General features: G+C 35.8%; 1 protein-coding gene across 6 annotated transcripts; it reads left to right on the plus strand.

Annotated features, from left to right (window-relative positions):
* Positions 1 to 658: 658 nt before the first annotated feature.
* Positions 659 to 16,093, plus strand: LOC120012716 (serine/threonine-protein phosphatase 4 regulatory subunit 3-like). 6 transcript variants are annotated; one of them, XM_038864166.1, is made up of 25 exons: positions 660 to 973; positions 3,106 to 3,182; positions 4,034 to 4,114; positions 4,258 to 4,357; positions 4,474 to 4,558; positions 4,638 to 4,687; positions 5,661 to 5,740; positions 6,678 to 6,737; positions 7,355 to 7,454; positions 7,546 to 7,623; positions 8,088 to 8,155; positions 8,291 to 8,359; positions 8,435 to 8,512; positions 9,622 to 9,717; positions 10,477 to 10,547; positions 10,851 to 10,928; positions 11,078 to 11,171; positions 11,482 to 11,580; positions 13,056 to 13,273; positions 13,371 to 13,485; positions 14,179 to 14,310; positions 14,395 to 14,502; positions 14,578 to 14,687; positions 14,774 to 14,857; positions 14,937 to 16,093. In XM_038864166.1, exons 4-25 carry the CDS (start codon positions 4,315 to 4,317, stop codon positions 15,484 to 15,486), a joined length of 2,466 nt encoding a protein of 821 aa, XP_038720094.1. In that variant the 5' UTR covers positions 660 to 973; positions 3,106 to 3,182; positions 4,034 to 4,114; positions 4,258 to 4,314; the 3' UTR covers positions 15,487 to 16,093. The 6 variants fall into 6 exon arrangements, with proteins under 6 accessions (XP_038720092.1, XP_038720091.1, XP_038720094.1 ...); XM_038864164.1 differs by lacking the exon at positions 3,106 to 3,182 and adding an exon at positions 1,057 to 1,120 and having other exon boundaries at positions 659 to 973; positions 14,395 to 14,687; XM_038864163.1 differs by lacking the exon at positions 3,106 to 3,182 and adding an exon at positions 1,068 to 1,120 and having other exon boundaries at positions 659 to 973; positions 14,395 to 14,687.
* Positions 16,094 to 16,183: the final 90 nt, after the last annotated feature.

Below are 16,183 nucleotides of genomic sequence, written 5' to 3' on the forward strand. Positions count from 1 at the left end.
AATCATCTATAAAGGTATACTATTAGGATATTAAATTATAACATGATAAAGCATATTAAAACATATATATTTATAGAAACATACTAATAAAACTATAAATTAAACTAATTTGAATTATAAAATCATAATGAATATAAACCATACTCAATATTAATTTATATTAATATAATCATCAAAGAAAAAAATAAAAATATTAAAAGTTAAACGGTAAACGGTTATGGATTGAGAAATTTAAATGGTCTTTTAAACGGTTTTGATATAGAGTATCTTAAATGAAAACAATTTTGATATTTCCTAATTGAAAGAGTATCCAACCAATTATCATCCCTACTGTTAGGATAAAATCTCTTTATAAGATTATATATAAAAATTCCAACACCTCTTAATATCTCCCAATCTCTCTCAACTCAACACCTCCCAACCAACATCCCCCAACCCTCCAAACGGACAACCCCTCAGAGTTGGGCGGAGATTTCGAAATGCGGCTGATTACTATATATATATCTTATATTCTTATGATGAACTACCATGGACGGGCCCACTACGATCAAGTTTTCTTTAGTGCCGGGCTTGGAAGCCTGATATTTTGGGCCGGTCTGAGCCTGATATTTTCGGGCCTACTACGTTTGTTGCGTTTGACAGGTGATAAACGGTCCCCCAAACGGGCACGACGGGTTGGGACAGGCTCTTGCACAGAAAAGAATACGACGGAAATAGAAGACAGCGAGTTATCGACAGTTTCACTTTGAAACGTCAATGGCAGTTAGGGTTTTCTATTGATCACGAAGACCTTAATCTCCCGCCTAGACTTACGTACTACTCTCTCCATCTATCTCCGACTGTAGTTCGAAACGTTAAGCGTTCCTTCTAAAGGGAATTACTTCGATTTCAATTCCTCCGTGTCTCGGCTTCGAATTTGTGCTGGACTGTGATGGCCGAGCAAGACAAATCTCCCAAAGCCAGTTCGATGCAGGTGAGTCAGTTTGCATACTTGGCTTAAAGTTCTTTTTTCTCTTTTTCCCCTAAAATAGAGCTGGAGCTGGTACTTCCTATAAGGATTTTCGAAGCGAGCAAGCTACCAATTAGAGAGAGTTCGATGCGGAGGTGTTTTTTACTTTTGGTATTGTTATATCCGCTGGAATTTAATTTATGGTGCTTAATTCTATTATGTTTTGGGTGCTATTGGTTAGGTTTGCGCGCTATTATCTTTTAGTATATATTTTGCTCAAGTATGGGTTATTAGTTCTGCTGGAGTTATGTTTGATTTAAGTCTTGTGTTGAAGTGCGTGGTACTGTGGAACCAGAAAATCAATGTTGCATTTGTATTTAGTTTGTCACGGGAGTTTGTTGAGGGATACCGGGTGGGGTTAGAGGATTTCCCAACTTTTGTTGCTCCGCTCATTCCTAAGGAGTATGTAATCCCTTCCCTGCTGATGTTTCTTCTTGAAAGTATGTCTTCTTATCAATAAATAAATAAATACAAGTACCTTTTATTTTGTGGGTGCTGTGCACTCGCTTAACATATGGTAATTACTTTTACTGGCAGCTTGTGCAGAGTACAGAGTGATTTGCACTATCTAGAGTTTGACACAAATACATGCTTAACTGGGTAGGCTGGATATAAAGATTAAGTTCTCTGGTTTAAATGCTTAATTACTGACAGTAAGAGGATTTGGAGCCTAACTTTTAATAATTTGAATGATAACATCTGTGTTATCGTCAAAGATTAGCTCGTTTGAGTTTGATGCTAGTGTTTGTGCATAACATCAATATTGAGAGTATGATTGAACCTGTTGAAAGGATCATGTTCTTTTGTTCTGTTATGCATCCAATTGGGTATATTTTTTGTCTTTATCTTTGTGTCTGAGAAATTTGGAGGGTTGTTTTGTGGTTCTGTCTCTGCACAAATCATTGGTTCTGTACTGGGCCTACTGGCAAATTCTTCTATAAAATGAGTACGTAAATACTTTCAAGATAAAAATAACATTATTTCTTTGAGTTTTGAAGGAATTTTAAGATTAAAAATAGTATTGAAAATGTATTCAGAGAATGTAATTTTCCAGTTTTGGTTAGATTGGTATACAGCTTATTGGCATCTTGGTTCACTTTTATTTTGGTGAGAGAAGTTTTCTGGGCTCTTGGTTTCATTGTTGCACCGTTGTCGGTTCTGTATGGTCAAGTTATTCCTTGAAATGTCCTGACACATGGCAGTTTATATGTGTGTATTATCTCCTTTTCAGTTTTCATTTCATTTTCCTTCTGTATCAGTGGTTTCTATAGTTTTGAAATTGTCTTCAAAGAATGTGCTTTTCCAGTCTTGGTTAGATTCGTACACAGCTCATTGGCATCTTGGTTCACTTTTATTTTGGTGAGAGATCAATTTCCCGGGTTCTTGGTTTCATGGCTGCACCATTGTTGGTTCTTTATGGTCAAATTATTTGATGAAATGTCCTGAGTCCTGACACATGGCAGTTTATATGTGTGTATTAATGTATTATTTCCTTGTGGTGTTTGCTTCTCATTTCATATTCTTTCTGTATCAGCGGTTTCTATAGTTTTCCTAGTGGATGAGATCTTATCAAGGGTTAGTTTGAAATTAGAAACATGGAGACAAGTTTTGGAATCCAAAGGATTTAGAATAATCAACAAAGATAGGAAAATAATTATTCCTTCTAGGTTAGGGGTAGCAATGTAGCACCGATCGAGGTTAAGATTTGAGAAGATAGGCTAAGAAAGTTTGGTATGTACATCATGGAGAGATCAATGCAGTTGTGTGAAAGAGTCGAAATAATTCAAGTGGGGGATACTAAAAAGAGAAAAAGGTTACCTCTTATTTTCTTAATTCTTGAAGTTTTTCCAATTGCAATCAAACAGATTACTTTTTGATGAAAAGAACGGGTTTAACCCACTACACTACTAATATCCCCCTTGGTGCTTTAGTAAAACTTTAACCCATTCAAAAAAATGTCTATATAATGTTAACATATAAAGTGTCATTATTTTATGGTAAATCTTCTATTGCATTTCCTTTTTATGGTTTCTTTATTTTGCTTTTTTTGATGTTTGATTGCTTTACAACTTAATCCTCATTTTTTTATGGCTCAGTGGTAGAGTTGTAGGTGTGCAACTTAGAGGTCACAGGTTAAATTCTTGGAAACAGCCTCTCCATACATTATGTGGGGGTAAGGTCTGCGTACATCTATCCTCGACCCCACCCACTACGGGAGCATTGTGCACGGTGGTTGTTTACCTTTCATATTTGAAATCTGCAATCAAGGGAAACAAAAAAATTTTTCGTTTGAGAGAACTTTGTAGTGGTTGTAGGTCGCCAATGCTGGTGCTTGTTTACTTATTGTTTTCAAATATCAGTAAGTGTAGGGCACTAGAACGAAGCATAGGAGTTTTTATTGGTTAAAATGAAAATGTGTCTTCACATGAAGGGAGAAGTTGTGTCCCATACATACCATAGAGAAGTGATTGCTGTACTGTATTTTTGCTGATTTATATGTGTTCTCATTGTAAATTTTTGAAATTTTGAATGGTCAGAATTGCGTGCTTGCAGATTAAATAGTAAATACATAACTGTACTTGATAAACTTTTCGTGCTTATCTGGTTTTATCAATGTATCTGCTTTGTTTTTCAATTAAAGTTTTGACTTAAGTCATTTTGATGCACATAGCCACATAGAAGTACGAATCTGCCCTTTCTTTTTAGTCTGCAAGAGTTTAACATAATTATTTTCAAGAAAAAGAATGGGACCTGCTTCGGTTTTGACTTGTGGCTGCTCTAATTGGAATATTAATATGAAGAACTTGTGTCAATTAATCTGCTTATGCCTCATTTTATCTTGAGCAAATTGAGAAAATCTAGCATATGATTCGTCTATGTTTTGTCATCTCATTGTATTTTGAGATACATCTTAAATGTGCATGGTTGTTTTCTTTGCCCTCTTCCTTCATGCTTTGAATCAGTGCTGCTTATTTTTGCGTCACTGCTAGATTTATTTATTCCCTACTCTTGTTGTAATCTCAGCGGGTGAAAGTCTATCGTCTGAATGATGATGGTAAATGGGATGACCAAGGAACCGGGCATGTCACTATTGACTATTTAGAGGTCTGTCTGAATGCTTGATATGTTTTATGTTGTTTGAACCTAACCTATAGATTATTCTAGTAATTTTGTCAAAAACTTGTTTGGATTAATTTGTCCGAGAAATGGTGTGCATCTTTATAGTGATCATAACTGCTGCTCTGCAGAGATCAGAAGAGCTGGGTCTGCTTGTCATTGATGAAGTAGACAATGAGACATTACTTATGCATCGAATTAGCCCACACGACATCTATAGAAAGCAAGAAGGTAGCACCACATTTCGTATATGTTTTTCGTTTGTTACCTATAATCTAAATATCTAATATAGTTCTCAGTGGCTTGATTATGAGTTGAGTACAACTTCTTTCGTTTGATTAAATCAGATACAATTATCTCATGGAGAGATCCTGAATTTTCAACTGAATTGGCACTTAGCTTTCAAGAGACAGCTGGGTGCTCTTACATATGGTAACTTTTTTTGGCTTCCTGTTTTCCTTTGGTTGCCAATTCATGTGATGCTTCTAACTGCTTTTCTTGTTTTGTTCAGGGATCACATCTCTAGTTTACAAAGAAATCTTCAATTTAATAATATTAATAGTAAGTAGATGCAATCTCATCCTTGAAACTTTGCAGGGTTCTATTTCCTTCTTTTCTATTTGCCGCGCCTTGAACATCCAAGTACTTTGCTATAAAATTTGGATCATGCAACTTGATTGTTATCCCTGGCCATCTTATTTACGAAAATTTTCCATATCTTTTACCCACTCCATATGCCCCAGTCATCTTCATGTTTGATATTTAAGAATTGGATTTGAAGAAAGTGGAGCTGTTTGGATTAGCAATTGTAACTATTGAGATGTATGGGGAAAGCTTTCCTTTTTCTATCATAAAGAAAACTAGAGAACATATTCAACAAAACTTGCAATCAAAAAAACCAATTGGATGTAAATATGGCTTTGTGAGTGGCTACAAGTCAATTTCAGCCCTAAACTTATGGAGTACTTCACTCTTTCTCCCCTGCAATGGAAATCATTTTTTCAAAAAAGAAATTTATCACTTACATAAGGACTGTGTTAAAGTGTGAGGTCTTTCCTTCTTGCGGTATGATGCTATTGGTGTTACCTATAGTCGTCCAAATAGGCACAAATCCTTGCTCCTTTTGTTTCATTTGCTTTTGGATTTTTATTTTATATCTTAGATAATAGATTTGTGCCATTTTGATGAAGAAAACAACATGGGAGTAAGTTTTTAGATCATTCTGAGTGTTTGTCGTATGTTCTCTTGAAATTTTGTCGTATCTCACATTTACTTCCAAAATTTTTGTCCCTTTAATCACCGTATTATAATCTCTGAAACCTGAGATTCTAATTGGTTTGGGTTGAAACAGAATGATCACAAATGAAAATGGAATTGATGCTTGAACACTGTTCTCAACTTCCCTACCATAATCTTAGCAGTCACCAACATGTGAACCAAATGCATTTTCTGTGTCATTCATCGTTGTTGCTTATTTTCGGCCATGAATGTCCGGAGACTTTCTGATGTATATCATCCTTTTATTTTTTGCCAGATGAGACGTTTCATGGCATGAACAGTGAATTGAAAGAGTTCCCTGCTGTTGAACTCTCAACACTTCCTTTGATCCTTAAGGTTTCGATGGACACTTTTTGTGTTTCTTTTATTTTTTTGTTCATACAGTTGTCTTGGACATCCTTATTTGTCTGTGTTTGTTTATTCAGGCCCAGGATAATGGTTGGCAGATGAATTTGTTGATAGTGCTGCACTGCAGTTGTCATTGTTGTTCTTTTCTTATTATTAGACTTCGGTGATGGGTCGATCTTATTCTCTGCATCTATTATCATGATTCTTGTAGCCCTTCCCTCAGTCTATGCCATCTATCAATTTTGCTGTTGCTTTTATATTGCAATTCAACAACATAAATGATGGCAAGTGATTATGTTATTGTCGTGAACGGGGGTAATGCCTATTCTATAGATTTGCCGATAACAACCAAAAAAGAACTGAGAAGAGATTATATTATGGTTGTCTTTGATATATTAGTATTAATACTATTGAAAATGTGCCTGAGGAATGTATGTAATGGACACTGAACCGCCTTAGATTTTGATGGACGCATTAATAGCCACATCTTCTACTGGATGACTGAGATGTAGATGTTTATGTGATTCTCCATATCGCCACTTCTATTGGAGGCTTCGAGTGTAATGACAATCTTCTTCTTCTCTTTTCTTTATCTGATTTACAGTAGCATCTCTTGGTTGATGGTTGTTCTATAAAAATTTAAGTGTTACTGCTGTCCAGTTGATTACCTCTTGATCCTGTCTAGAAGCCTCTTGCATAATCTCCATGGACGTTTTATTTCAAAACAGTGCATTGTTTCCAAGAAACACAGGGCAGTTTCTGGTTGTCTCTCTAAACTGCTTGGGATTGGCTGGCAACAATGTCCTAATTATGTTACATTAAGGAAGTGGTTTAACCATTGCTCCTGTGTATGCTATGTATTCCTATGGACACCCTATATGAATGAAAATTAATTAACTAAGCTGAGAAAGTTTTGCCTTTGCAGATGGTGACGGAGAGTGGGATTGCAGATCAGATGCGAATGACGGAACTTATAGCGAATGATGTAAACCTTTTATTTTTTTACCAAGATTGTGCAGACCTTTCATGTGTGGGTTGCTTAGTGTGTGGTGTGGTCTCTCCTATTTTGTTGGGACAATTGGTCTATCATACATATTGTTGTTGTGATCCTTCCATAGTCTATTCATATGTTCGTGGTTTTTGAACTTCTTCCTACTGATAGGACTGCAGAATCCAATGTGGCTTTATACATTGCATGATGTTGTACTGTACTGGTATATCAGCACCATAGTGCTCTATTTAGTTTTATTGATTGCTTATTCTAAGGTTTCTGGGAATGCTTCTCTTAAAAAACTTTGTTGGTAGATTAGGTCATTTATTAAGTTCCAAGAAATTGTTCTGATCATCTGGATCCAATATGTTGGAGTTCCTGTTCTGGTTTTGGCACTGTTCTTTGGTCTCTGAAAAAGAAGTTAAAGTGCTCTATATGTGTTAGCCTTTGTTTGTTCTTATCATTATCTTGATCTTATTATCTTCTTATATGAGTTATTTGTTCTAGTGATATTGCTTTTATTTATTTTTCTCCAATCGTGTTTCTTGTCTCTTGGTAGTAACAATTTTTTTTTGAATTCTGTTAAAATGGAATTTCTTGACTCAATGCAGCGGGACTTTTTTCGAATGCTGATGGAACTATTCAGAATCTGTGAAGACTTGGAAAATATTGATGGCCTTCAAATGATATTCAAAATTATCAAAGGGATCAGTTAGTACTTTTTCTTGGCTGAAATTTTATCATGTGCTAGGTCTCATTACTTTTATTAAACCCAGTGATTTATGCATGTGGTTATTTGCAGTTTTTCTAAATAGCTCTCAGATCTTTGAGAAGATATTTGGAGACGATTTTATTTTGGATATCATTGGGGCACTCGAGTGTAAGTCGGCTTAATTCTGGTTTGTATTATTCATATAGGTCGTATTTGGTAAAACCAATTTATCTATCGATTCTGTTTTTCTCATGCAAAAATAGACAGCTTGGTGATCAATAATGTTAATGGACTCTGCCTTTTTGGCCAATTGGGGAATATACTTTCAGCATTTGTTCTTTCTCATTTTACTATATGTATTATCTCTGAAGGAAGTCATGAATGATTTTGTGGTCTGTAGTTGAAATTTTATAGATTTTGGTGTGAGGTTTGGATTAATTTCTTTACAGATTTTTATTTGTTTATTCTTGGGACATTCCAATGGATAGTGGTGTATCATCAAACATGTAGTTGGAATTTTTATACATAATGTAACCTCTTGACTGTTTATAAGGTGACTGTCATAAATCTGTGCAATATATTAAATTATATTGGGAAGTATTCTGATGGTGCCCTACTTCGAATTTGCCCAGATGATCCTGAAGTTTCTAGTGTCCAGCATCATCGAAAATTTTTAAGTGACCATGTCGTTTTCAAGGAGGTACATACTGTAAATTTTTCTTATTACTTCTTTTAATGTTGTTTGGAATTTGTGTATTAGTGGAAATGTGATTGTTGGAGAATTTCTGGCATAGTGAGTTCTTACATGTTGATATGTACTTTTATTTTTTTAAAGGCCATACCAATCAAAGATCCACTAGTACTGTCAAAGATTCACCAGACTTACAGAGTTGGCTATTTGAAGGTTTGAAACTTTGAATCTTGAGTGTTAACTTCTTAGTTTTGGAGGTGTAATCTTAACTCAAGTAATTTGTTGTAGGATGTTGTTTTGGCCAGAGTATTGGATGATGCCACGGTTGCGACTTTCAATTCCATAATTCATTCAAATAATGCCATTGTAAGATCCTTCCCTCTCTCTCTCTATCTCTATCTGTTAAAGAAGCCTTAACAACTGGGGCTTATTTTAACATCTTTGTTGTTAATAAACCAAGGATACTTAGTGGCTTGATTAATATAAGATTTTGATTATTTTGGATGGCTAAATTAGGTTTTATTAGGTTTGTTGTATGTGCTTCTTATCTTTGGGTTTTACCTACTTGGTACCCTTGATATATTATCCTTCACATTTTTTTTCCTTTTATTAGATTTTTTCATGGTAGGAACAAAACCATGCCACAAATAAGTCTGTTAATTGTCCACATACACTTTCATCTTCGACTTATGATGTCCAGCATTACCTGCCATTTTGTGATGAATGTTCTACTTGTTGAATCCAATGAAGTCTAACCTACAAATAGCTGGGCTCTCGGAAGTTATGACTGGTGTTCCATTTACTGCCTTCTGCGTTGAAACGTGTTTAGGATCCCTTTTTGCTTTAATCAGTACCCACTCTGTGCCATACCTGGTTAGTACATATTTTGGTGTGCCATGATGACCTTCCCATCCATGATGTTGTGTTGGATCCTATCATCAAAAATTCAAAATCAGCCCCTATTCCCTTGACACGCGGGGAGTCTGCAACTCCGTGTTTGTCAGTTCTTCGATATATAATTTTAGGCACATTCATTATAAGATTCATTTTCTTGTAGCAACTGTACTACCACATATGGATACTTCTCCATGATAGAAGTAAAGACCACAATGTAGAATATGAATACTCGCCTCCTTGATACAATGGTTGATTCACACCTATTTGAATAAGACATCTGATATAGTGATATAATATAATACAGTCACTACCCCTGACGTGAATATATAGGGTTGGTACTGACCGTAGCCTTGGATAGGATTGAATGGCAAGGGAGAATCCATGTGGTGGATTTCAATTGGTTTCTCTTATGGATTCGTGTAGCTAACCCCTAATTGTATGGGATAAAGGATTGACAATGATGGCAATTACTTCCCTCAACTCCCTTATCCCAAAAGATGCACAAATACTGCAGAATACAATAACTTCATACAATGCAAATAACGACATGTTTTCATACAACTGACATTCTTTTGCAGGTTGTTTCTTTGTTAAAAGATGATAATACCTTTATTCAGGAGTTGTTTGCAAGGTTGAAATCACCTACAGCATCGGCAGAATCAAAGAAAAACTTGGTAATTGTTAACATTCTCTTGTTTCTTTCGCAGTCTTTGAACTTTTGAGAATGACTTTTGGTAATTGTAGATTAGTCTGTGATTGCTGAGAATGACTCATTTTCTTTATTTTTCCATCCGTTTACTTTTTATTGTTCATTTGGAATCTGTTTTGTCCCACAGATGCAGATTACTCTTTCATTGTAAGTTCAAATTTTTGTAACTAGTGTGCCTTTTACCATTCAAGTATCCTGGTTTGGACTTGAAATCATCGAGCATGTCCTAAGCCATATTTTCAATTATTTTCAGGCAGTATTGCAATCTTCAACTAGTCCATCACTAACTGCCTCAGCCTGGCACTTCCAAATATTGAATATCCTCTAGAAAACTTATTGGGAAGAGTAAAAAAGCTGATATTGTGGACTTGTTGCTTCTTCTTCTTGTTCTACATTAATTTTGATATGAGAGAGAGTGGACATGTGATTTTCTTCCTTATTTGTTTTTAAATAAATGTAGATGAGCAACCTTATGATCTTTCTTTAGTTGTGCTCTACTCTGGTTCTTCTAATTGCCAGTCAAAACTATCCTCAGTGTTTGTTATGGATATGATCACGGTTGGCTATGGATGTGATTACTGTACAGTGTACAGGATGGTGCTAGAGTTACAATTCTAAATTATTTAAAAATGGTTGCGAATTAAGTTGCCGAGGCTTATTCTTGTGGAATCTTTTTGTCAACTGTCATGACATGCTTCTCATGTTATTATTTTATATGAAATAGGTATATTTCTTGTTCGAGTTTTGTAGTCTAAGTAAGAGCCTCCAGATGGTCCAGCAGCTTCGCCTATTTAGGTATTGCTTTCCTGTAAGTTAATAGTATTTTATAACTTATAAGTTATCAGGATGTCATCTTTTTTTTTCTGATACTGAGGATCATGATCTTTTCCTGTTTAAAAAATTGGTTTTTGAAACAAAAAATTCATTGCTTTTCTGTAGAGACATCTTCCATTCGCTTTCTTTTTCTTTTATTGCTATACAGTGATTATTTGGCAGGAAAGAGAGGGAACCATTTCGATGCTCGGCCAGGCTTTAAGTCTTTTTCTTCCATATAAGATTTTTGTATTTTAATAGTCAAAACTTTAAATTACGATGCAGGGATCTCATGAATGAAGGCATCTTTGACATCATCACAGTTGCTTTGCAGAGTCAGGACAAGAAGCTTGTACTTACTGGGTAATGGTGGTTCCTTGATTTCTTAATTTAAGAATATTATTTGCTTTTACAATAATGCTTGAACTGCATATGTGTTCTTTTTTTGTTGTTTAGTTCATTACCCTTTCCTATTAGTTAGTCCTAACAAGAAGCAATTCTTATGAACGCAGGACAGATATCCTCATTCTTTTCTTAAATCAGGATCCAGACATCTTGCGTTCTTACGTTGTCCGGCAGGAAGGCATACCACTTTTCGGACTCTTGGTACATATTTGTTGAAATTTTCTTGTGCACATATCTGTGGGACTTTTTGTAGCATCAACATGTGTGGAAAGATTGATTTGTTATCCTTCTATTCTGTGTTCCGCTTGGTTTTGTGTATTTCTATGAATGCTGCATAAATTTGTATCCATTGATGTTCTTAATAGAGTACAGAGAGAATCAATGTAGTTTGTTCAACTTGATTTCTTGAAGTGTATATATATATGAGTTAATGTGTGTCTATTTCAGTCGTCTATGCCTTTCCATTTTGTTCATGGGTAGAATTTAACATGTAAGTGTCATTTGCCTACAGGTTAAAGGAATGATAACAGATTTTGGGGAAGACATGCATTGCCAATTTCTTGAAATTCTTCGAAGTTTGCTGGATTCGTATACTTTGTCTGGCGCGCAGGTGCATGCCTTGATCATTCATCTCTTATGTGCCTGTTATTTTCCATTATCAATTAAGTATGTCCAGTGAATGAAATTTTTATGACAGTTGAAGTTATTGTTTATTTTTTTTTTCCTGCTTCCCAACTATGCCTTATTCATCAAATATGCAGACAGCATGGTGTTTACACTGTGGTTGAGCCTGAACCTCACCTGGCGTAGTGTAACCAGCTTGAGTGGATTCTAGTAGCTTTTGCATACTGTGTTAGTGTGTTGAAATATGATTCAGTTTCTCCAGTTTGTTAAATGTTGCCTTATTATGATATAGGTTCACCCTTGACTTAGGGAAGGCGCCAGTTGTGGGAAAATGTTAATTGACTTTCTGGATGATGGCTCGTTATAGAAAATTTTGATCTGGATTTTTACATCTTGTCTGAAACTCCGAATACCAATCAATTGGAAAATACGTATTTCGAGTAGTAGAACTCGATCCAAGAGAAGCATAAATGCAGTTTAAATATAGTATTCACATGATTGGATATATTTTTGTTGTTACTGCCTTCCAGGGTTTAGTGCACTGCATACAGCAAAAACAACCGGAGAAAAAATGTGGTGAAACTCTTTCTAGGATAGATGACGGAGAACTTGCAATTTTAAATAACTAGGAAGGAAGGTTTCTTATGTCCCATTTGTGCTTGCAGTTTTTTCCTTTTACGCTTCCTTTTGATGGGTTTTGATCTATTCCTGTCATGATCTTTCCTTCATGGCCAATTCTTAATCTCTTTCATTCTCCAAAGACATTGATGCTCTCTTGCGAAACAGCAAAGAGGCACTCAGTAGAGCTCTCCCCTTTTCCTCTAAATGAGCCTTTATTCCCCTAAACCCTAAACCTTGTTGGGTTCCTAGGATATTCTTCTCTTAATGTGCCAGTTTTGGGCCAACTACTTGGGTAAAACCATTGTGGAGAAATCATCAAGATATGTGAATTTTTTTTTGAGAAGGATGAGATTGTTGTGGTACCTTATTCTGTTTCACCTTTTGGCCATTCAGTTCATGTGGTAGGATGGCAGGATTTAATTTGACTTTTTACATATTGTAAGGTAATCTAGATTATGAAGTCGATGTTCCTAGATAGTGTGTTTTTTCCCCTTCTTTTTTGGTGAGCGTTGGCTTTTGTAGGTTCTGGGCAGTTTTCCCTGATTTTGTCCTCTTCACGGCTTTCCTTCACTTTCAAAGTAAATTTTTTGTTATGTTTTGTAACTTTTGAGATTGTCTTGTGATTTGTGAAGCTGTGCTTTTCTGGAGTCAGCAATGCATTTGACTTTATCCATGTAGGTTTAACATTTTGAATGTTGATTAGTTTCATTATCATGGATTTCTGGTGAACTGTTCGAAATACTTTTATGTAAGATGGACTCTCTCCCTTTTAATTTTGAAAATATTTTACCATGAATTCTCTATTTTACATTTGCTTGATCATGTTTACTTTTACTGCAGAGAGATACTATTATTGAGATTTTCTATGAAAAGCATCTAGACCAATTGATTGATGTTATAGTGGCATCATGTCCTCCCAATGGCATTGGTCCCTCAGTCGGTAGATCTGGAAGTTCTAGTGAAGATGTTGAAAATCAGGATTATGCCATGCCAGAAATTCTCTCAAATATCTGTGAATTACTTTGCTTCTGCGTTCTGCACCATCCTTTTAGAATAAAGTAAACTCTTGTGTTCTTGTGCATTCGTATCAAAATGAGTTTGTGCTGCAAAGTTGTATAAAATATAAATATCTAATATTTGATGTTTTCTACGCAGGTGTAATTTTCTCCTTAATAACACAATCGACAAAGTTCTTTTACTCACCAAAAGAAAGGAAAAGTACCTAGTAGTTTCTGCTGTACGGTTTGTTCGCGCAATTCTGTCATGCCACGTAAGTGAAATCATTTTCATCATTGCAAACAGCACACGTTTTGACACGAGTTAACTTTATGTTCAATTGTGGATGAGGACATTAGAAATATACCTTTTTTCGTTTCCATTTTTTTCCCTTTGAAAATATACCTTGGTAGTTATAATTGTGATAAAGGATGCGTACTTTGGCTGATTGCAACTTCAAAAAATTGGATTCATGAATTGGCTATTGTGGGAGAATAATTATTTACTATTTGCTGTGTAATTGGCGTAAGAAACAAAATGGCATGAAACATTATTTAAATTAGAATGCTGAAATGTTGTTTGTAAAAGTTCTTATGTATTTGGATTTGGTAGGGATAAATAGTGCGTTCAATCAGGTTTACTGATTTTGGGTTGTAACTGTTGTCAAATTTATTACCATTCATTCTGTTGTTATTCGTGGTTAGTTCATGATTGCTGAGGAAGAAATGGACATCTTTGTCCCTTTGTATAACAGGCTGTTTCCCACCTCTTGGCCAGGTGCAATCATGCATCCGTCCATGGCTTTTAAAACAATTGAGATTGCTTGCTTTGCAATTTGTTTATTCTACAATGCTAGTTATTGCATTTACTTCATAGTGCTTTCTATTTTCTTGATATATTCGGTGGACTGTTGTTTCTTCACTGCTGTTATATGTTCGACAATATGGGGTGATGCATCAACATGCAGGAAGAGCATCTTGTAAATCATATGGTTAAGAATAACCTTCTCAAACCAATTGTGGATGCTTTTATCAGCAATGGGGACTGTTATAATCTGCTGCATTCAGCAGTCTTAGAGCTTTTTGAGTATATCCGCAAGGTGCCTATCCTTTTCATTGTTGTTGTCTTTCCATCTGGGATGCATCTTGAAGTTTCTGTTGATTGACTGGTGACTGTTGTGCAGGAAAACCTCAAATCATTGGTCAGATATATAGTTGATTCATTTTGGAATGAGTTAGTTAAATTCGAGTATTTGGGTTCTATTCACTCTCTTAAAGTTAAATATGAGCAGGTATTTTCCGTTGACTTTCTCTGTATAGCTACTGCTTTACAAGTTCTCTTGGTTCTGACAAATTCTAAAATACAGTGTCTGGAAAATGTTGGGGCAAAAAGTAGTGTAAATGCATCGAACTCTAGAAAACGAATTGATGATTGTGCTCTGGAGAAACAGGAGGAAGACTACTTCAACGAGGACAGGTATGCATTTCTTTATAGAAAATTACATTAGCTAAAGATTTTTTTCATTAATTTACTGTAGTGTCTGATGTTGGATGCATAAGCAGTGATGAGGAAGACATGGCTGCAGTACGTAACCAAAAAATACAAGCTCATCCGTCTTTATCCAATGGAGGTACTGCATCATTAAGGTAATGTGGTTGCTTCAGCCTGTAAATACATGGCATTTTATATTTCGAGATTTGTGTATGTTCATCTTGACTTTTGTAATCCAAGATCTGGTGGACTTGTTGATTATGATGATGATGAAGATGACGAAAACTATAAACCTCCACCTAAGAAACAGCAGGAAAATTCAGAAGATGATGAAGGAACGATTGAGACCCTCAGGTTGAAGCGTAAAACGGCTTCTTCTACAGACAAGGAGCCTGAGTTAGTCAAGAAGCAGCGCTTGGGTAAGACTTCCAAGTCAAGAGAGAGCGTATTTGCCGCTTTGTGTTCGACATTGAGCCAAGCAGTATTACCCAGTAAGAAAACTTCTATCATGATACAAATGGCTCCGAGGACAGTTGATGGGAACATGGGGTCCAGTGAATCAAATCATCAAGAGGAGGAACCTGTGAGCTCTAGAAACTTTTCTGATAACAGCAGCAGTTCAGATGAGAAAAATCACATAGGCAAGGAACCTGCTGCTAGAAGCTGTTCCGATTGTGCGCATAAGACCCCAGATAATAGGCAGTTAGTTGGAGAGGATTCTCCGTTGATACCACAAAAACCTTCGCCAGAAGTGGCAGTAAATGGATCTAAAGGTGTTTCTTAGACTTTAGCAGGGTGACTTGTTTTGTTCTTTGTATTGTTCAACCTGGGGACACGCTTGGTGAAAATCAAGTTTGTGAAAGGAACAGCATATTGGGGATAATATATGAGCCGACAGAATATCATTGATTATGGCACATGGTGATTACGGGTTGTAGCCTTCAAGCAATCATAGGAAGAGGGTACTCTATTACGCAACTAACGCCGGGGGAGGAAAACTATACTTATAATGTGGCCGCAGAGTAACTGTTGCCGCTTTAAAACTTCATTACCATTAATTTTGTTTTGTTCAATCTCCTTGTCTCGTTTCCTTTCTTTGGAATCCCCCTCTACTTTTGTTTATCCGTGTCTCGAAAATGCCTAAAATGTTAAAAGTGAAACCATATGATAGATAGGGCATCAGTATATGTTCTTTATAGTGCTTCTTTGTTTAGTGTTGTGGCGGGTTTGGCTGTAATAGAGGAAATCAAGTGGGTTGGACGCCAATTTTTTTCAGTTGTAGAAACTCCATTTGTAAACCCATTGTAAATTAGAATCTTGCTTGCTGTTGCAACATTTATTATTGGAAGCTTTCTTCGATTGCAAATAAAAAAATCATTTCCTTTGATTCAGGAATTTTTGAACATGCATAGCTACCTGCGGTGTGTTTTACTTTTTGTAAATGTGCTTAGTATGTAAAATATTGTCAGCAACTAAGCCTT

Source organism: Tripterygium wilfordii, chromosome 13, assembly GCF_013401445.1.
Source record: "Tripterygium wilfordii isolate XIE 37 chromosome 13, ASM1340144v1, whole genome shotgun sequence".
Lineage (NCBI taxonomy): Eukaryota > Viridiplantae > Streptophyta > Magnoliopsida > Celastrales > Celastraceae > Tripterygium > Tripterygium wilfordii.